Raw genomic sequence first — 22,570 nt, 5'->3', positions numbered from 1 at the left:
ACAACAATGCAAATAAACTAAAAGAAGGCAAAAAGAAGAGAAAAAGATGCAAAAAGATACTACTTAAATCCAAAGGGCATGCCAAAGAGTTGTAGATTTAAGGAGAAACAAGATAAAGCATTGTAAAAGACAATTTTTGAGTCATATATGCAACATATTAGTGTTTTTTTATTTAGAAAACGCTTATAAAGAATAGGATGGTATGCAATTCCATGAGTTTTGCAGGAGTGTGAGAAAAGCATGAGAAAATGATTCTGTTTATGACATAAGCATTTACGTATGATACTCTTAAATTTAATATATGCTCACATCGATAGAGATTCCTCCAGAATTTCTAGATGACGGTGTACGATCACTCGTAACTTCTGTTGATTGTCCGATTACTGATCTGGAGTTACTATTGGTTGGATAAAAGATAGAAAGAGGAGAAGGAGAGACATCTGTAACACGCGAAGAAGAGGATTGTTTGCTCTGTAACCGTAAATGATCCTCAACAAGCATAAGTATCACAATAGCATTTTCTACTAAAGCCACGGACAGGTGAGCAGCATTCTCTGCCTCTGCCTTAGCATCATCTGGAGACAAACCCTCAGCTGCAACACCAGCAGCTGCCACAGCAATAACTTGGGTCTGAAGTAAAGAAAATATGAATGTAGACATTAATGTCATTTTAATTCCACTCTTTACAACAAACAATGAGAAATATAAATAATTTCATTTGTATTTACTCTTGAACATAATGTTGAGATACAGCATAATTATTAGAATATTTGATTTATATTTACTAAAATATTATCTTCCTTAATTTTTTTATTTTTAAGGTGGAGAGATTTTGTTTTCTAAAATGAAAGGATATGTTGATAACCATAATTTACTTCAGGGAAAAAGTACATCAGTAGACAAAAAGGATAGAATTATCAATAATAATAGAAAATAATATGTACCTGGGCTTGTAATTCTCTGGCTGCAAAGTCCATCAAACCACCTAAGAGTCTTCTCTTAAATATAGGTAACGATTCTTCACGTCTTCAAGACATCAACCAAGGAAGAATGATTATATAAATCATAATGACAAAAAGTTAAATATGTCCCATGAAATATTTTATCAGGGCAAGGGAAAAAAATTAGAACTCTTCCCCAAAATTCTTCATAACCCTTTTCTTAAAACCAGGATAGGATCATAGAAATTATTTTGAGAGAAAATAATTGGTTGAGAGAAAGCACAAGAGAAAAATGTAGTGCATGCAAGCAAAATAATTGCATTGAGTAACCTTATTTAAAGTACCACGTGTTCATTTTAATATATATCACTTGATGTCATTTATTCAAGCCTGTCATGGACATGAATAAATGTTCCGCTATGGGTTCCCTGTAAATAAAAGAAGAACATTGATCCCTACTGCTTTTCATATTTCCTCATCGAATGCCTGAGACTTTTATCCAATTTTATAACTTAACAGCACCTGATCTAAATTTAGTGAAACCTAATATCAAATGTATAACTTTACAACCCGCATCAAATATCACCATGATATATTGTGTATGCAATGTATGTCCTTTGAGAAAATCTAATATATGCTTCACTTGAAACTATGAACTAGGACAAACACAGAGCTTCACAAAACTATTCAACCCAACTAAATTTATAGAAATCTAATCATTATCAAAGCTTCTGACGGCCATATGAGAATGATCTCATAGTATGAAATAATTTAATGTATAGTTTTGGAAACAATGCCAACCTCTACCAAGTAAGAGAAGGAATGTAATACCATGATTCATGGCTTGGTGCATAGTAGTAGAAAGGGATAAGGAAAAGGTATAAAGGTTCAAAACAGATTTACAAATTTACCTAATTCGTTGTTCTCCTGTGCTAGATCCACCAACAATTGAAAGCCATTCTGCACAATGAATTGTTGCTTCAATATCCTACATAAATTAAGCAATACAAAAAAAAAATGAACGAAGCTGATAAAACCAGAAATCATGCAATCGAACAAATATGAACTAAACTAAATCAAATAATAAATAGGCAAGCTGCTAATACAATTGAACTTTCAGCATACAGATATTACACGGTGACCAAAATATTAAACAACGTTTTAGCAGTGAATTGTTGCTCCATATAGAAATTCCATGTCCAAATACTACAATTATATGATGACATTGAAAACATGAGATACATTTTTAAAATTTATATTTTGCTAATTCATATACAGGCATGAATACGATAGAAACTGGTATAAATCGTTCGGAAAATAATGAATAAAAGCATTTTAATACTTCTTTACCCTCTGGATAAAGGTTCTTAAATAGATGAAGTTGTGGTACAGTATTAAGACGCACACCACTCACAATCTTGATAGAAATAGGAAAAAAGATAAAGATTTCCTATCCAAGAAATTTGAGAGTCTTGGTCTCTCTCTTCCAAAAATTAGAGTTTGCCCATTGATAGGAACCCAAATTAAAGAGAAACAAAGGAAATAGTATTACTGATTGAAAAGAAAATATTACAGAAGATTATCCCTCTATAATCCCAGAGCAAAGGCTCCTCAGAGAAGAGACACTTCTTTCTCTGCCCAAAAACCAATAAGGTTCCTAACTGAATATTTCTGAATCCTTTCCTACAGTTGTGGCCAAATGGCCTTGTTTATAATAGTAGGACATAAACTGAATGTAACTACTCCTAATCAACACAAATAACTGCATAAACTGACTAACTGCTCCTAAATAACTGTATACTAAAATAACTAACTGCATCAGCAATTACCCTATCAATACCACCCGACACCTAACATTACCGACTGCTAGAAAAACAGTCTTGTCCTCAAGGCTGAGATAAAGAAACTGATTCTTCGGTACTAGTTTATTCTTCCAAGCAATGACATGCATAAGTGGCCTTTTGTATCTTTTCCAGAACTGTAATCAGAAAATCAATAGTTTCTATAATAACCGAAAAGGCACTAATCAGGACAACGCCAAACCTCCATAGAATTTGATGCCGAAATTGATGAAGTGCTTTTGATTGAGAAGTTCCAGTAGTTGCCATTGTCAATGCACAAAAAATCTGGAAAACATTTTAGAGTCCAACTTGTCATGCATGTCTTTTGTATGGTGGAAGATTTTTTGTGATGAATCTGACTTTTTTGGCATCATGTAAAAAAAATTGTTGTTCCGGCGGCAGTTGAGGTTCGATCCTGCCAACTTGGTCTGCTTTTCTCACTGCCTTGTGACTGGTTCTTCTCTTTTTTTCCAACACTTATCGCTTCATTAACTACACTTCCCCGACCCCCACTCTTTTCTTCGTGATTTTTCTTCGTTACCTCTTTGTTCTTCTCCATTTCTGCATCAATGATCTTTTCCGACGAAGGTGAAATTTCGTTGATGTACCTTCCTTCTCCATCGTTGATGGTCTTCTTTAAGACCGGTTCATTGTGTTTTTCTGTCATCTTCCACAGTTTCGGTTCTGATTCTTGATTTCGATTTTACACCATTTGTTTATTTGTTGAGTGCTCCATCTGCGCTCCAAATTCTCTAATCATAGCCATAGAAAATGACTTCCAGTCAGCATCTGGGTTCTCTTGGCACCAAGAATAAAACCACAACAATACTTCTTCATCATCCATACTCATGAAAGCCCACTGCAACTTATCACTCGAGTGAATTCCATTATCTGCACAGAACATTTCAGCCCTTGTGATCCATCCAGCACGATCTGTCCCAGTAAATTGTGATAGTTGCTTCTTCAAAGTCCATATTTCATCCATCTCTGATAACACTGGTTTCCTCTCTCGAATCTGGTAGGTCAGACCAATTGATAGGAACCCGAATTAAAGAGAAACAAAGGAAATAGTATTACTGATTGAAAAGAAAATATTACAGAAGATTATCCCTCTGTAATTCCAGAGCAAAGGCTCCTCAGAGAAGACACGTTCCTTTCTCTACCCAAAAACCAATAAGGTTCCTAACTGAATCCTTTGTGCGCACAGAAATTCCATGCGCTGTTTCAGCCAAGGCTTGTAACTATCTTTGCCTTTCCAAGCACTCCTGCATCGTTCTTCCATATTCTGCTCCAGAATCTATCACATGGCAAGAAATCTCTCAAAACCACGCTCAAGAAACTCAGTGCATGATATTCTCCTTGTCAAACCCATCAATTTTTCTGGGATTACCAGTTGATAGAAACTGGTATCTATGATTGAGAAAATTAAGGTATAAACATAATTTATTACATTCACACGTTTGACAGAAAGATAATTGGAAGATAAAGGAAAACAGTGACAGCAATTGCCCACCATGATGTTTGAGAGCTTGGTCTCTACCTTCCAAGAATTAGAGAGCTTGGTCTCTCCCAGTACCAAATTATCCCCTACCCTCCCTTTCCCAAAAACTATCCACAACTGCCGGATTATTTCGAGCACTCGTGCAGCCTCCATTGGTCCCCTAGTATAATGTTTATTAGTAAGTAGCCAAACATTATACTAACTATCTCTTGAGATGACTGTTTTACAGTCACCCTATTTAAATTCATTAATTTTTAGTCCTTACAAAAATGTGCTTTTTTTAGTCCCTAATTAATGACTAAAAACACTATTTTTGTTAAATGTAAGGGCTAAAAAAATGCTTTTAAGTCTCTAATAAATGTGCTTTACTCATGGCCACGAGCAATCCTCCCAACTCTCTTCCTGTCAGTTATCAGCATCTCACTAGTAAATATTGGATATAATAGCTCCGAAGTGTTAGATTGGTACAGGATGGTAAAGAAAAATATGATTATCTTACAGTGGATATACCTAGGTCTACAGAAATAGCTCCAAATCTAAAATTTGGGTAGTCAGAAACGTTTTACTTATTGTGGCTGCTAAACTCTATAAAGCCATCAATTGGAAAGTGATATAACTGGACTGGGTCTCGTACATCAATCCTAAGTATGGATGTAAATGGGGGTCTGAGTTTTATTTCTAATACAGTTAATTCAAATGATTACAAATCATATATCTTGAGATTCTTACATCAGCTAGAGATATGCCCAAGTAATGCTTATAAAATTTAGGCATTCCTCATCTTACTAGCTGGTTTTGTAGAGCTGAGTTAGACCTTAAATCCAAATTCAAGGATGATATCTGAGTCAGTCCTAGATCTGTTATTGGGTCAAGATCTATATTATTCCTCATACAATTGTCCAAGATCTGGCAACGCTCCCCCCTATAAGGTTCTTTTAAATCTCCGCAAGTGTAGTAATAAATCATTTGAAATATTAATGTCAAATTAAACTTTCATCTAATATTTTTCCATTCAAAAGTATCAGCTTTAGCCGATGAAACACATAATTAATACATGCATTACAGGAAAAAAAACTATTGCATGAATAGGTTGAAGACAAAACATCATGAAAGTGCATAACCTAGATTAGGGAAGTTAATTCAAAAAAAAAAATATCAACCTTCCATCCATCCTTTTGGCGCATTGAATTCTCTAGCATGACAATAAGAAAGTTATGTAAGAGGTCCTCTATGTCTCCAAGGCTTGTCGAGTCAGATGGTTTGCTTGGACCCAACTATCAAAGCAAATATTATAAGTAGCGTAGTTGAAGTTTGCATAATAAAATAGCTACAATATTACACCATAAAATAATAAATTTACATAAAACGTTAACATGTATTCACAAAAAATCTTTGTCTTTTCTAAACTTACATTTTGTATACTTCATTTACATACTCCTATATTGATACTATTTATTAACAGAAATACAAGAAAGTAAAGAATGGAGAGATCAAGAAGAATTGAGATGTTTAAATTATTACCTCATAGTTTGAAATCATAATCTCAAGAATCCATTCAGGCCATTCTTCCATATTTGCTAGTCTGCCTTTGTTTTCTGGATGACTGCAAGTCAAAAATAGAAGATCCTGAAATAATACACAAACGAGGAGCTTAAAACTAGGGGCCATAAAACAAGCTTTCCAACAGAAAACATATCGATAACTGGATGTCTTAATTAATCTTAATAAATTCCATAAAGAGACATTCTATATGGTAATGGGACAAGCATGCACTACATCCCTTGACTCTAAAACTACAAGTGCTTAAGGCCAAGACTTGCAATAGTCAGAACATCTCTTATGAGACTAGAAGGAAATGAAGAGTGTAAAGTATGAAACTTGTGATAGGATACCATAATAAGTTAATTTCTTTATTTGATAAAAGAATAAAATATATATTGAAAATTGAGACAACTAAACAAACAAAAAGAACAGGATAGCTTATAGCACTAAACCTTTGCATTTTTAGGGACTAAAATGTATAAGCTTCTTATAGGGGATAAAATCAACATGTTTTTTGATTTTACAAGGATAAACATATTTTACCCCTTTATTTTATCATGTAGGATTTTGATAATCTAAGAAACTCCAAATGGATCTAAAAGATACAATCAAGATATTATGAGATACTTTTCTTTTATTTGAAAATAATTGAACTGAAAAACCAATGCGTAAATCAAGCAAGTGCAAAAACAAGACACTGAAGATACTAATATATTGGTGGAAATGAGATTTGTTAAGCTAATACCTGTAGTGCTCTACTCTGCAGAGGCCTCGGTGCAAATGGAAGGGAACGCAAGAGCACCAATAAAAGTTGGGAATGCTCAAAGCGATGACCTGAATCATCGAAGTTCAGCCATTTCTCTGTTGAAGAAGCATTTATCTAAAACAAAAGAAAAATCATGAAATTTGATGTAATGATAAAAAATAAAAAATAAAAATAAAATAAAAAAAAAAAAAAACACCTACTAGCTTTTAATGGCCAAAAACAATAACTTAAAATAAATAAATCACGGGAATGCAATGACATTAGCATATAGCAGTTTCATCAAATAATATAGATAAACAAAATCAGTTTCCATTTTCACATTAATATGCAAATAACTGTCACTTATATGTGTTTCTATTGATATGGAGTATAGAATAGGGTTAACAGATGGAACTAATCATACCGAAGCAGCCAATAAAGCCGTATAAGTATTGTTAGTCATTAGCCTGTTGGGTGCAGCTTGGAAAGCCTTCTGTAAGGAAAAAAGAAGAAGAGAAACCTTATCATCAAACATTGTACGACCTCCATCTTGCAATCTAACACCCAAAAGGTTGCTTGTTGTATCAGGAACGGAATGAGAGCCAAACTTCAAATGCCCAGAAACTACTAAAACCCCTAAGAGACGTATGATCCCAACAACTATGCCATCACTTTTATCAACATTATAAACATTTTTTCTAGCACTGTCAGCACTGATGGAAAGAGTAATGCCTCCCAAATTCTTAACATGAATTTCAGAGGCAGAAGTCATTCGTTCCATATTCCCATCAGGAGAACCAGGATCAAGGTTGCTGCCACTATCAAAGGATTCAGAACCTTGATCATTGTCTTGTAAAATGGATTCACTTTTCACATCTGACCTTTCATCATCCTGGAATGTTTGTACGGACTCACAGCTAACATCAGTTTCATTCTGTTGAAGTCCAGGAAATTTTGAAACTGATTCCTGGACAGCAATTTCTCCGGCTTTAGCCTCCCTTTGGAGAAGAACAAGAAGAGTTTCTATCCCACCACATGCTAGGAATGCTTCTACAAATGTGTCAACTCTAGATGTATTTGGCTGAACAACCAACCTGTAGAAGAGATGCAATACCCTAGAAATCTAGAAAACGTAGTAAATAATGAGTAAAACTGTCTTTAGATAATAGATAAGTGATAGTGTTTCTAAAAAATGGATAAAAAGCAGTCTATGTTCATCTTAAATTTTTATAATTTTGAAATAAACCACTAAACATGAGAATTATTTTATTCCACTTATTTCTCTCTATGCAATAACACTTGGATTATTATAGACAAAAGAATAGCTGTTGTTGCATTGAACTTCAAAAATGCACTATTAAAAAGAAAAGGAGGGAGTATGTTGAATAAAAGTATATGCAATTCTTAAACACAAGAAAACAGGAAATAAAAGATGACTCCCAATGTAAACAAGAAATGAACAATCAGAGCCTGTAGCCTCCGAATAACTTCCCAACACAAGGAATTTTCTACAAAAACAACTAACTGGACATCAGAGAGAAGCAGGATGTGTCTTTTATTTGTAAATAAAATATTCTGGATTAATAAATAATAACCTTTCCTAATGTGAAAATTCAAATAACATAAAGCAAAAAGTTACCAAGCAATTTGAGGCCACAGAAGCATTATACATGAATATTCTATTATTAAAAACATGTCCTTAAGAATTGTGTGTATCTATGTACTTTATGATAGCATCCTTCCTGGGAATTACTTTTGGATGCCACACACACAGAGAGAATATAAGCATCCTATCTTACTACATACCTGACCAGGTTGTGGACAGTCAACCATGAATCGAAGTAAACATCGGACATCATCGGAGACCAATGAAGGAGATGCTGCTACTATTAGAAGTTCAATCACCACCAAGAGCTCGTCAACCAAAGCATTGACTTCGCCCACTGGTCTTCTTCCTCCAGTTAGAGGAACGGTATTTCCTGGATCCTTTTCAGGAACAGTCCAGTAACATCTTCTGCAGCCATCAAGAAGCATCTGAATGGCATTGGCATCTCGCATCACTTCAGACTCGGTGAAAACCATGTCAGCAAGTGATGATAGAAGCTTCTTTTGTATTCCATAACTACATAAACTCCAAAATTTTATATCAAGCAGCAGTGTGGTGAAGAGCTGCACTTTCAGCGTGTGGTTGATTTTCTGAGATTGACAAAGTAAGACAACTGCTGCAACAAGTTCTTCATCACCTACACCATCATCTCTTCCAATTCCAAGTGAAGATAGAGTTTGGAGAAGATAATTTAGAACCTTAGAAATAACTTCAGGCCCTCTACAACGACCCAACTCCTCACTGTTCTTCGGATATTGAATAGCTGTGGATATAATTCGAAATATTGGAGCAGCAAGAGATGTAGTCGCCACTGACACAGAAAAATTCCCTTGATGTGGTTCAAGAGTATCCTCTTGTATATTACTTATTGCTAAGGGAAGCAAAGACAATGGGCCACCATAAGCCACAGCCCACAAAGCATCGACAGGTCGCATTCGTGTAGCAACATGGACTGGCCCAAGAACCTCAGCAGGACGTCGAAGCATTCCTGAAACATAATAAAGGAACCATAACGTGAATGGACAATAATGTAACATATTTTTAAACCGTGATGCATAAAAGAAATTTAATTGTGGTCTAGTGGTAAATATAAAGCAATCATTTAACAAACTTGAGGTTGTAGCTTAAATACTGTCATATTTCGCACGTAAATATTTTCCAAGATCAGGTCATCTGTGATCCAACAAATAATTAGTGGTGTTGTAATTAAACATTGACAAGAAATGAAGAGAACCAACATTGGTCATGGAATCAGTTTGAATTTGGAATATTAAGAGTATTGGAAAAAGTCAAGTCTCTCATTGAAAACAGATAAGGTTGTAAAAGAGTTTAAAGTGAGTGAAACTCCTCGCCTTAAAATTCGAATCATTATCACGATTTGAGTTATTATCATGATCTGTCACCTATGCATTTTCTTATCTTTCTTCCTTGTCATTTGTGTCTATTCCTAAGACTGCTGCTGAAGCTCTTCTCATCCCGGGTGGAGACAGACTATGGTAGAAGGAATGTGTGCACTTCAAAGACATAGGACTTAGAACCTTGTTCCCCTTCCTATAGGGAAGTCAGTTCCTGGATGTCAAAGGATTTAAAATTAAAGTTGGTCCTGATGGTCATGCTGATCTACTTAAGGCAAGGCTAGTAGATAAAGATGTTTTCCAGGTATTTGGCTTGGATTATGGAGACACTTTTTCCCCGGTATCAATGGTATTGTTCGCTTGTTCTCGTTGATGGTTGTTATTTGCCACTGGCCTCTTCGCCAACTTGGTATTAATAATGCTTTCTTCAATAATGATCTCGGTGAAGAAGTTTATATGGAGCAACCTAATGTACTTTTTGCTCAGAGGGAGTCTTTAGAGCTAGAATGTAATCTATGAAAATCTCTATATCACCTTAAACAGTCTCCTAGACCATGGTTTAGTAGATTTAGCAATGTTGTTCAGCAATTTGGTACGATTTAGTGTGAAACATATCACACTCGTTTTCTGTCACCATTCAGCCACATGTTATATTTACTTGGTTGTGTATGTTGACAACATTGTCATTACAAAGAGTGACCATCATGGTATTGCTGGCTGATCATGGTCATCTTTTTCAGAAAAAGATGTTAGCAACCTTTGATATTTCTTAGGGATAAAGGTTGCACAATCAAATGATGGTGTTATAGATCTTGTAATTCAGTATTGCTTTGGGTAAGCCTCCCCATTTTCAAAATTTTCCATTACAGAGCAAGGTTCCTACTATTACCTCCTACTTGTATTCACATTTCACAGACTGTAAATAAAGCATCTCATTCTGGAGTTTTCCTAACTCTATTTCAATTTGTTGCACGGGTTTTGTATTTGTTTCAATTGAATTATAGAAATTGTGGTGATTTAATAATTTTCTTTATAATTGTGTTGAAACGCTTAATTAGTATTGTTTCCATTGTATTATATGAGAATATATGGCAACGTATATAAATCGAGTTTACGTTTGCTCCACAAGTTTACCTAGAAAGAGTTTGACAACCTAGCTTCTACTTATTCGTCAATTCAATTAATATTCATTACAAACATTTTCCATTTCCATAGCCATTGTTCTCTGCATAAAGATGAAGTTATACAGCCTTCCATAAAGAAACTATTTTATTAGAAACGTTAACTACCCATTTTTATACTACCATAGATTCAATGCATGCACAGCTAACTCAATTCCAAGTCTTAACTCCATACATGACTCACAAAACCCGAATACTTGTTGAGTTATATATTGTTAAAATTAACAAGAAAGTTGGAGTATACACAGAACAGAAAAGATGAGTTGCACCGGAAAGTATCCAAAGGACAGCCCTTGAGGAACTTAAAAACATTCCAACCCAACAACAACAAAAAACAATCAAGCCTTTTCTCATTTGGTGAGGTAGGCTACATGTAACATTTGATACCATAAGCACAAGATGACTACATTACAACCCAAAAAGTTGTCAAAAGAAGTTCTAGTAGCGTCATATAAATCTAGAAACAAAACTTTTGGAAGATTATTTATACAAAATTAACATAGACCAATCAGTAGCATAAAAAAATTTCTATACTTATAAAACCAATACCCGTAAATTATCTGACCTGCGGCACCAGAAGGTGAAGCATCTGGACAGAAACGACCGCTAAGCAAACTAGGATGATAGAGTAGGTGTATGAAACCTCCAATTTCTGCATCTAATAGAGCACTTTCCTCTGCCTTGTTCTGCATTTGGGCATTCGATGCAAGCCAGGGTTGCCCCGCTGCATTGCCAAAAGAAGGCACTATATCCCCTCCTCTAGAAGCCAAACGCGCCATCCTTTCCTGACCAATTGGTTCCTTGAAGATATAAACAGGACCCATCTCAGCAAACAAAGGGCACTGACGACGACGCCGTTGCAAACCAGCCATAGTGGGAGGAGGGTTAGTTCCTATGCAGCAAAATGAAAGGGGTTTGGAAATTTTAGGGAACTCAAAAGGACGACTTTCATATAGAGATCCATCTACATATAACCTAACTTCATTTTCTGCTTTCCCCATAGCTCCATGGTTTCCTATATGCTCAAGACCAATGAAGTACCAACACTGTGGTTTGAATGCATAAGTAAAATGCAACGCAGATCTCTTTCCCTTTCCACTACCAATTTCGACAACCAAAAATTGAGCGTGAAAATAAGCCTCTATACCCAGATTATCAGAAGATAAAAAACTGAATAACCGTGGCATGTGTTCTGTGCCTTCACCAGCAAGTGCACTAGCTGCTGCAGCAGCTGACACAGCAGATGCTTTACCTGACTTGGCTGATGCAGCTGCAGCAATTGCAGCAGCAACTGTAGCTGCACTTAATGCATCAACAAATGATTCAATGTAGACCCAAGTTGCAAATGCATACCCGTCCATAAATGGCCAGCGACTCTCGCCTGGACCAAGCAAGCCCGAACTTTCACCATCAAGCTCAAAAGTGCAAGCAGGCCCCATTGACTCCTTTTCATTTATTGCCTTCTCCATAGAAAGCATTAAGCGCGGAGCCCAAATTGTGGTAAGTGTTCTTGTAATGACTTGAAACCATTTACGAAGATCACTAACACTAAGAGAATGCCCAGCCAAGTATTGTATGCATCGGCACAAAGGAGTTCCATCCCACCTAATTTGCCCATTTAAGCCAACATCCACGGTAAAAATTTTGTCTGCTGTTCTTAACAGTACACTTAACAGACCAGCCGTTGAGCACATTGCCCTGTTTCTTGTACAAGCTCGTAATATGGCAAGTAGTCCCCTTACCATTCGTGTCCTTGGTGACATGACAACATCAGTATCACCTACATAAGGTAGCCAAGGAATAAGTTCACCTGCTACAATCGCTGCACGGGAGTTTAGCATTACACTAGGAGGATTATTATCACCATCCTCTGAAAAACATTCAACACCACCCATTGTTGCAAGAAGCGAGTCTACAATTAAGAAAGACACGCTCTCCATTTCTTCACCACTCCCGAGAATTTCTACACCACTTGCAATATTCTTCAGTTTCTCCATACCTTCGGGTTTCCCCATGATTGCAGAATCAACTAAATGCAGCAATTCCGCTGACGTATTTGGCATAGCATTTTTTTGCTTAGGTGTTTGTGGAGAATAACCAGTTGAACCAAAACCAACACCAAAATGTCCCCCTGACCCAGGGCTGTATGAAATATGATCATGTTGCATTGCGGGAACTGGCGAAGTATTACTCTCTGGCGAGTACATCCCAGATGAAATTTGAAATTCCTCTTCATTTCCACCAACGGAGTCCTGTACATTATCTGAACCAAGAGAGTGGATTGACTCCACATTCACATTGTTCTTCTCTTGATCTTTCAACAATACTTGGTCAAACCGGTTGCCGTCCGTTACTGTTTTTCCCGACTCGGTTTTATCAGCCTGTTCATCCTCAATGCCACTACCATCATTTACATTTTTGTTCTGATGACTCTCATCTAATTGTCCTCCAATGCTATCTATCACTTCTTTATCATCCAATGCATCACCAGATAGTTTTACCTCGTTTGGTTTTTCCTCTTCTTCCATTATACAATTTCCAAGAAAGTAAACAGATATTCATTCATAGTAAAATCCTCAATCCACCTACATGTAACAATAAAATTAATAATTTATCCACAACTTCAAAACTAAAGAAATTACCAATATCAAGAGACTAGAATATATTAACATTTTCAAAAGAATTACGAGTTGTACAAGTACAACTATCCGGATTTTATCAAAAATAAAGTACAATTATCGGGACTGTTTGTTACGGATTATTAAAAAAACTTATTTTGATGCTCAATAATTTAGAGATTAATTTTTGTAAAAAAAACATAAGTTATTTTGTGTTTGTTTACCAAAATGAAAATAACTTTTTTAAAATTAATCTGTTATAGAAAATGAGTTTTGAGATAAGCTACTCAAAAAAGTTTCTCATTTGTTAAAACTTTTTAGATCATTTTCAGAGTTTATTTTTTGTAAGAATCCATGAATGTAACAAACTTATGAAAACTTTCAAAAGTGACTATTTAAAATAAGAAGCACCGACACATGACATAACACTGACACATCAACACTGATGGATACGCCTTCGATCAGAAGTGTCATATAACAAACAGGCTCTAACTACATTAACCATAAATAAATAAATACATCAAATTACAGTAAAAGACTAACATTAAATAAATAAATAAAAATGTGCTAAACATTTTATCTGATGAAACACCTGAAAAATTCTTCAACATAGTTCGAAATCACAAAATCACCTAACAGAAGCCTCAACAGATCAAATCGACACTCGCATTTTGAGAATTTTCATGATCAACGCAGCAAAGAAGCTTTCGCCGCATAATAAAAAACGCGCGCATTTCATGCATTGAAAGAGAAATTAAACACAGTGTGAAGAAAATGGTTGAAAACGTGAAATCGATACCTTTATTGAGAAGAATCAAGCGTCGATTCACGTTTGATCAGAGAGAAGATTTGATCTGAGAGAGAGAGAGATGGTGAGTGAATGTGAGAGAGTGAGAGGGAAAACGAATTAGGCGCGAGAAGGAGGGTAGAATTGGAATTTTGTGAATTATAACTAACTCGTTATTTACCGCTATCGCTTCTGTGGTTATTGCTTAGTCAAAATTTGAAACTATGAGAAACTCATGGTTAGGTGAATTCATGTTTCTTTACCTTAGACAAATGGCAAAGTTAATCACCATATGATTCAAAAATTATCTAAGAAAACTTTAATTATGCAAATTTAGAAAATGTTATGGACTAGATGAAAATGAGATATTTAATTGTTCATATTATTAAACTCAACAACAGATGGTTAGTACGGTTTAAATATTTGATTAAACGTGAGAAGGAGTATGTATATTTGAGAACTTGAAGTTATGTATATTTTTTAATATAATTAGGATAATTAATGGATCTGTGTATTTTTTTAACATAAAAAAATTGTGGTTACTAATGTTCAAAATTGTGGTTAAATAGTGTTGTGTAAATGGTTGTGAGTTTAACATTTTTTTTAATGGCAAAATATATATATAAAAAAGATAGAGAACGGTACAAAATACATCAAAAGAGAGACATAGACCTCCCAAAAACAAAAAGCCCTTGGAAAACCCCCAAGCCCCACACAAACGAGCTCGAGGAGATGAGTTTAACATATTGTTTTCATAACTAACTGTAAATTTACGTGTCAAAATAACACAACTCTTATTTTCATATGATTGTCAAGAAAATCCGAATTTAGACGACGGTTACTCAATGGTTGTTTTAAATATTGGTTTATTATGAATTTATGCAAAAACTTTGAAGAAATTAGTTTATTTTCAGATAATTTTATTGAAGTTGGTTGTGTTAAATGAGATTGGATCTCACTTTCAATAGTCAACTATAAGATAGGGTTCGCTATATATATATATTCAACAATCTGAATAACCAAAACCAACCTTATTGTTTACCAAAAACACCGGTAAACAGCCCTTTAACTAAATGAATCTCACCATCATTAATTATTTTCAAGATTTTTGTGTCTTTATCTTTCTAAATAGAAGAAATGGAAAATAGTTTAAATGGAAAGGATCCTGACTATGTGGTTTGTAGTTATGTTTGGCATGCATCGATCTATCTTTAAGTCATTCGCGTTGCGTGAATTATAATGATGATCATCTATCGCACGGATCAACAACCTAGTAACTATTAAAACAACAACTAGGTTTGCATTGAAAGCTACAAGTTTTTAACTTTTAAAAGGCTGAATTCATTATTTTTTTATCATATTCAACATAATATTTTTATTTTTGTTCCTTTAATCAATGTACCAAAGATACTATTTAGCATTTCCCATAAAATAATAATAAATTACATGGTAAGGGAAACTTACGAAACTATCCTTGTACTTAAAATTGGTTTGAATAGTGGCAAGTAGGTCCTTGTACTTAAAATTGGTTTGAATAGTGGCAAGTAGGTCTTTCCGTCAAAATCTTTTTTTATCGAAATTTTGGTCAAAATCAAATGGATGTAGATTGCTAACTTACTCCTTAATATTTTTAGGTGAGTATAGATTAGTAGTCCTTGTGTGTGTGTGTCCATTAAGCTATAATTAGCAAATGTGCACATTTTTATTTGGACCCAAAAAACCATTTTTTCACTATTTGAAGTCGTTGTGAAATCAGTGGTGATTTTGTAAATTTTAATCAAAGTGAATGTAAATTAGTATGGTGAGTGTAAATTAAGGATGGTATTTATAAATTGTATGCATGTTTTTCTTTTTTGTTTTGTTTATGAGCCAACCTATGTTCCGTTTTTTATTTTGTTGTTTAATGAAAGTTACAAAACTAACCCAAGTTATTGGTATATTAAATAATAAAGATGAATGATTGTTTCGTCTAAATAAAAGTTGCAAAGAAGTAAATAAATTCAACAGGTAAAATTACACACAATGATACTTTCCATCAAATTGTTTCTCGATGGAGTTCATGGGTAAAAATTAAGATTACCACATAGTAATTTTGATGAGACATGTAACATGTCTTTATTCTGAAAATTATAGAAAGAAAAAAATCGTACAAACACCAACCACATATTACACATTAAATCAGCATCAAAGCATGTAATCACTAACTCTAGCAGAGTTAAGGGCCACCTTTAAATGATAGGTTTGATCCACTTAATTTTTCTTCTATGACTTTGGATAATCTTTCTATCATTGAAGGAGAAAAGTAATTTACCCAATCTCCTATTTCTCCCTTTCGAAAGAAAAACTTTTTCTCATAGATTGTTGATACAGTTTCAGATTGATTTCCCTTTGATTCCTTCATACTCTCAAAGCTGCATAACTTGATTATATTTTCAACCACTCCATTATTTTCCTCTTCTTGAGTGAAAGGAAATCCCACAAACTCTGCAATTCTTTTGATGTGAAAATTAACATCTTCTTTAAGGTCTTCATATTTCAAGAATAAAACCTTATGTGGTCTTTCTATACTCTCCTTCAAGTAACCCAACATATTGTCCCAAAACGGACCAAATAAACATATTCCCTTACAATACCTTTCAAAAGACTCCTCTAAAGTTAATTCGGTTAAAGATTTCTTCGATCTGACTTTGTTGATGTAATTCCAATATGATACAAATGTATCAAATGGGTTTCTACATATATAAATGATTTTACAACTGGACTCTTTAACCGACTTGGGCAACGAAAGGAATGGAATGTGAGTGCCAAAAAGCCTTGGTTCAATCATATTTGATACATCAATTTGAGGCAAAAGAATGTCTTTACCACCATAAAGGTTTACCTCAAACAGAGGCACTAGTTCATGTGGATTAAATAATAGTAATGGATGGTTATTATTCTCTAAGGAGGTAAAATGTTGGCGATTAACAATAGCATATGCAAGACCTTTAAGCCAAGTGGTGCCAGATTTTGGCATAGATGCAACAACAATATCATTGTCTTTGGCATGAAATTTATTTTGAAAAGTGTTGACAGATTGGATAAGATATGATGGACACCAAAATCCATGAAAAAAATACATATATTCAGTCTCACACCCATTTTCTCTAGGAAGTGACAAGATTAGGTTATTATAATCATGGATTACCTTGTTTTCTGTGTTATATGTTGAAGCCATTGGAGGATTTTGTTCCTGACCAGCTGTTATAGCACGATACCAGTATTCATTCAATAATTTTAATTAGATTGCAATAAACAATACTTAATTATGATTGCAAGATTAATTTCGCTGTATACTCATGAAGTCAACTTTCTGTTAGTAAGATTAACAATCCAATCAACAACGATATAATATACCAAGAAAAAGACAAAACAATCATTGAGAACATAAACAAAGTGAACACACTTGAAAAATAACATTTCAATGAGACGCAGAAATCGAAAAGCTATAAGCATAAACACAACATCTAGAAATCGAAAAATCTATACAAAAAAGAACAAAACCACAGTGGAATGAGCATACCTGAGGAGAGTACGAAGACGGAGAGAGAAGTGTACGAAAATGGAATTAGATTCGTGGATTATACGAATTGGGGCTAGGTTTAGTGAATTGATTTTGAGAATTTGTGAAGTTGGGCTTTGAGTTGTTTTTGTGATGTTTTTTATTTTATTTATGTTTTTGATTTATTTTTATCATAAAAATAAATGTTTTTTTTGAAATAATTTAGAACCGGTTATTTAATTAAATTTGGTTAACTGAATTGTTTTATTTGTGTGTCAATGTGAGCTTAACTCAGTTAGTAGATGCAACACATAATATATGCAAGGTCTGAGGTTCGAACCTCGACACCACCCTGTTTGTGTGGTTCAGTTTGAGTCCGGGTATGCTCCATTTAACATAGCATTTGGATGCATGACAAAAAAACAATTAAGGGTTCAGATTTAAAGTTAAAAAATAAGTATTTTCTTAATTAAAAAATGAAATCTCTCTCTCCCGTCATTTACATTCCCTATCCTCTACTAGATTGTTTTACATCTCTACCTGCTTCTCCCCTCACTCTCACATCGCCAAGATCAAATGAAATCTCTTTCTCTTTTAATGGATGCAACCTATAAAATTTGACAAGAGTAACTTAAATGAGAGATAAGAGGATATAATATTATCCATTGGATCAAAATACACGGCCAAGATCAAATTACAGTAAAAAAGGTTGGCCACACTTGAATAAAAGTAATTTGTTTTCTCTTCTTTTGATATGCGTCCTTTCATCTTCGGTTTCCTCTTCATTTTTTTTTCATGGTTTTGTTCCTCTCTCACAAATCACGTGAATACGTTTTCCTTTTTCAATTTTGTTGATCTGCATTCTTTTTCAATTTTGTTGATCTGCATTCTTTTTTCCTGGTTTTGTTCCTCTCTCACAAATCCTAGAGTAGGTGCAATCTTGCATACGATGGAGAAAAGTCTCTTCAGCAAGACCACATCAAGTGCAAACATCTGAGGGGGAGATATTCCTATGGTTGAGTAAGGAGAGGGTGGGGACGAAGTTATGGCAAACTAACCAAAAAAGAAACTTAACCTTTTTCGAAAGCTTTAATTTCCAAATCCAAGACCAAAAGTCGTTTTGATTAGATTGAGGAACAGAGTTATAGCGGGATAGCAGCCATGTATACCCACTTTTGGTAGTGTGTTTAAGTTCCATTTTTGTTTGATGTCGAAATGAAAGAATCATCTAAGGCGGCATTAAATTTGATATGCATGTTGTTTATAAGATCAAATGTCATAGGAAGGAGATGAGAGTACAAAACTTGAGTATGTTGCTCGTTTGCGCAAAGCACATCTTTGATAGTTAAGTGCAAATCATGAATGTTTATGAATGGGGATAACAACCCTATGAAAACAAGAAAACTCCGGGGACACAACAAAAAAGATGAATTTCCAGAACCCGTGCGCCAAGAAAAACCTTCTTTGATGGCATTTTTAGCATGGATGATGGAGGACCAAGTAGGTGAATCAGTGGTGTGAGTGATTTTAAAAAGAATCTTAGGACCAACTGGATATCTATTGGATAATAGGTCGACCCAAAGCTTTGAGAAGGATTGGAGCATATACCAGACAAGTTTACCCAAAAGACAAATATTAGTTTCTCTAGTTGTTCAGATTCCCAAACCACCTTGATGCTTTGAGCGTGCAATTTTGTTCCAACCAACTAGATGAATTTCTTTGTTATTGAGTCTCTCCAGATGAAATTACGGGAGACTCAATTACGGGTGATTTGATCTATGTTGTCACACACACACTTTAAGGGAGCCAAGCAATCTACATGTAGTAAGATGGGATGGAGGAAAGTGAAGGTGCAAGAGTCAATCTACACTCTCTGTTCCAACAGAAAGGGCAAAAGATGCAAGAGTCAATCTCCCAGGTTTGTTCAAAAGCATGTTCTTCCAAGAAGCTAAGCGAGTTTGCTTTTTTTCAATAATAAAAAGGAAGTCACTTTGCTTAGCTCTCCCTTTGAGAATCGGGAAACGCATGTAATTTTGCAGAGAGGTAGTGCTTCTAATGCAGAGAGGTAGTGCTTCTAATACCAAAAATGGAAGTGATCATATTGATTTCAGCTTAAGGAGTACCTGATGAATAGAATGCTCGAGATTTAGATAAATTTATTTTCAACCTCGAGGCCCTGATGAAGCGATCAAATAAATCAATGATGAATCTAGACTGGTAGTTTTTTTGCCTTTGTAAAGAGGAGAACATCATCCTCAAAGAGAAAGTGAGATACCAGGGGTCCATTGCTCGAAATCTGAATAGGATTTCAATCACCTTGCTGAACTACTCTGTTGATGGCAATAGAGAGATTTTCCATGCAAAGGATGAATATGTAAGGAGATAGGGGGTCCCCCTGTCTTAGGTCATGTGTCGGCTTGAACAGAGGCATTTTTTTTACCATTCCAAAGGATAGAAAGAGTTGAAGAGGTGACACAATGCATGATGGATTTGGTAGTGATTTCTGGGAAGCCAAAATCCTGGAGGCAAGTTTGAAGAAAAAACCAATTGACATTATCAAAAGTTTTTTCAAGATCAAGCTTAAAAGTCGCAAACCCCTTCTTTTTCTTATATCTTCTCATAAAATGAATGATTTCCTGCAAAATAATGACATTGTTAGAAGTACCTCTACCAGGCAGGAAACTACTTTGGTAGGGGCCAATAATAGCATCAAGAATAAGAGGAAGGCGATGGACCAAGACTTTTGTGATAGTCATGTAAACAATATTGTATAGGCTGATTTGTCTAAAATTCTTGTATGTATTGGGAGGTTCAATTTTAGGGATGAGCTAAATCAGAGTATCAAAGATTGCAGGGTCAAAAAAAACCTTTGGTGAAGGCTGTTTTGACCATCTGGAAAATGTCTTCCCCCACTATGTGCCAATATTGTTTGAAGAAACTGCATTTAAAACCATCAGGGCCTGGAGCCGTGTAAGGTTTCATGGAATTCAGAGCTGCAATAACTTCTACCTTTGTAACAAAAATAGTTAAGAAATTTGTGTAACTTCTTTCACACTTATTGTTTTTTTATTCATAACCTACAAATTGAAAAAATTTATTGCATGATTTTTCACATTAACTCTCACCCTTTATAACCACCACTACATTCGTTTTCAACTCATTTATGCCAATTTTGACAATTATACTAAATCTTAGAGTGTTTCCATCATGTTGCTATTTCTACTACCTTATTCATATGTATCTCTTAACCCTCCGGTCACTAATATAAGCAAAAGTTTGATTTTTAGATTCATTCATTAAATGATGTATGTTACTACATACATCATTTAATGAATGAATCTAAAAATCAAACTTTTGCTTATATTACCGGAGGGTATATCTCTTATTATTAAAGCTTAATCCCTCTAGCTAACCCTAACCCTAGTTTTACCCTAATTTTTCCCTCCCTTTGCCATGCATTAAATGCTCACATATGACCTTTTCATTTCCTTTGCCACGCATTAAATGCTCCTAAACCCCTATCATCATCCATAATCACATTTGAACTTCTCATTTAAAAGCAAATGTGCCTCTTAAATCAACATTAAAGCGTTTAATGTTGGCCTCCCACTCAATTCCATTTTCCCACCTTGACTCTTTATGTCTCTAAAGAGTCGATGGATCTTTCTCCAGCTTCTGAAATTACTCCAAATTTGGGTTTAATGCATAATTCTTTGGAGTCTTCTCCCACTACTCTGACTCTTAAATTTAGAAACAAAAGATTTTGTTCCTTCAATATCTATTCTCAACAAGCTTTTATGCAAATTTGGGCCCTTAATTGAAACATAGACTGAACTTTTAGCGAAGACTAACGACGTCAAAGTTGTTTTCCAGACACGTTGTGATGCAGAAACTGTTGTTACTCATGTCGGAAAGTATTGTTTTGGATCTTCACTAAAAAGCTTTCGTCTCAAGGTTTTGCCTCATAAACCAAAGAAAGGTACCGAAAAGAGAGGCAGTAAAAGCAAGAAACAATGAAGTTCTGAGCATGATGTTTTTGTAGTTTGATGCATTGGCTTTAATGTTTTGTAAATATTTGGTATTATTTGTTAAAATTACTGCAATTTGTTAAAATTACAATGTTTTTTCAGAAATGTTTTGTGGTTTACTATAATCTTCTGTGGTTAGTTTATTTTGAATAGCAACATTCTTAATTACTACTTTGATGAGTTATTAATTACATATCTGACATTTGATTCAACCATGGTTGATTGTGCAATAGAAGTCTTGCTCAGTTGCTCTCATATCACTGCCTGACCGATATATATATAGTTTCTTTGTGTGACTCTTCAAATTGTGTTGTTTGTATGACTCATTGGAATTAAAATCCTTCCCATGGTATGATTAATGTAGTAAAGACTTATTATATGACTTATTTCATCGCCATTTTATGAAGGGAAATGTTAACGAGTGCCCCCTGAGCACTCTTTAATCTTTTTATAGTAAGTTTGTTTACAAAAAGTGTGTATTGAGTGCATTGAAAATTGTAATAATAGATTTTTTAAAAGAATAATTGATAAATTTAGAATGCTTAAAGAGTGCCTCGGGGCACTCGTTAACAACCCTTTTATGAAAGTTTTTAGATTTTTCTTAGTATTTACTTTCAATATGACATGTATGTCGGTACGGGTTGGCGTTCTAGTATATATATATATATATATATATATCCAACGGTCTGAAAATCTGAACTCATTCTACAACATTTCTAACTTCGTCTTCAACTCTAATAACTTCTTTAGAGACAAGTAGTACGACGCCAACAAAATTGGTTATGTTCCAGGAATTGAGTCTGTTGCTAACTCAACTTTCCTCTTCAGAGGCAATTCATCTACACTAGAGAAAACTTCAGGAAATTATCTAACAACTGGTTGCT

General features: G+C 34.6%; 2 protein-coding genes across 2 annotated transcripts in view; both read right to left on the bottom strand.

Moving 5' to 3' along the window:
• Nucleotides 1–13,285, bottom strand: part of LOC11445090 (BEACH domain-containing protein C2) — a 29,772-nt gene extending 16,487 nt beyond the window's left edge. The window contains exons 1-9 of the mRNA XM_039829703.1: nucleotides 11,278–13,285; nucleotides 8,377–9,164; nucleotides 6,995–7,693; nucleotides 6,571–6,705; nucleotides 5,805–5,909; nucleotides 5,444–5,557; nucleotides 1,853–1,929; nucleotides 945–1,026; nucleotides 310–630 (exon numbers count right to left, since the gene is read on the bottom strand). Coding sequence (XP_039685637.1) covers nucleotides 310–630; nucleotides 945–1,026; nucleotides 1,853–1,929; nucleotides 5,444–5,557; nucleotides 5,805–5,909; nucleotides 6,571–6,705; nucleotides 6,995–7,693; nucleotides 8,377–9,164; nucleotides 11,278–13,240 — 4,284 coding nt within the window. The 5' untranslated portion in view covers nucleotides 13,241–13,285. The remainder of the gene's footprint in view (nucleotides 1–309; nucleotides 631–944; nucleotides 1,027–1,852; nucleotides 1,930–5,443; nucleotides 5,558–5,804; nucleotides 5,910–6,570; nucleotides 6,706–6,994; nucleotides 7,694–8,376; nucleotides 9,165–11,277) is intronic.
• A 2,795-nt stretch (nucleotides 13,286–16,080) lies between these two features.
• LOC11445089 (cytosolic sulfotransferase 15) lies at nucleotides 16,081–17,813 on the bottom strand. Its single transcript, XM_024773867.2, has 2 exons — nucleotides 17,680–17,813; nucleotides 16,081–17,357 (listed from the first exon to the last, which is right to left on the bottom strand). Exon 2 carries the CDS (start codon nucleotides 17,332–17,334, stop codon nucleotides 16,333–16,335), a length of 1,002 nt encoding a protein of 333 aa, XP_024629635.1. The 5' UTR covers nucleotides 17,335–17,357; nucleotides 17,680–17,813; the 3' UTR covers nucleotides 16,081–16,332.
• Nucleotides 17,814–22,570: the final 4,757 nt, after the last annotated feature.

This window comes from Medicago truncatula, chromosome 8 (genome assembly GCF_003473485.1).
Source record: "Medicago truncatula cultivar Jemalong A17 chromosome 8, MtrunA17r5.0-ANR, whole genome shotgun sequence".
Lineage (NCBI taxonomy): Eukaryota > Viridiplantae > Streptophyta > Magnoliopsida > Fabales > Fabaceae > Medicago > Medicago truncatula.
Note: the sequence above shows the minus strand (reverse complement) of the source record. Positions and strands in the feature narration are given on the sequence as shown.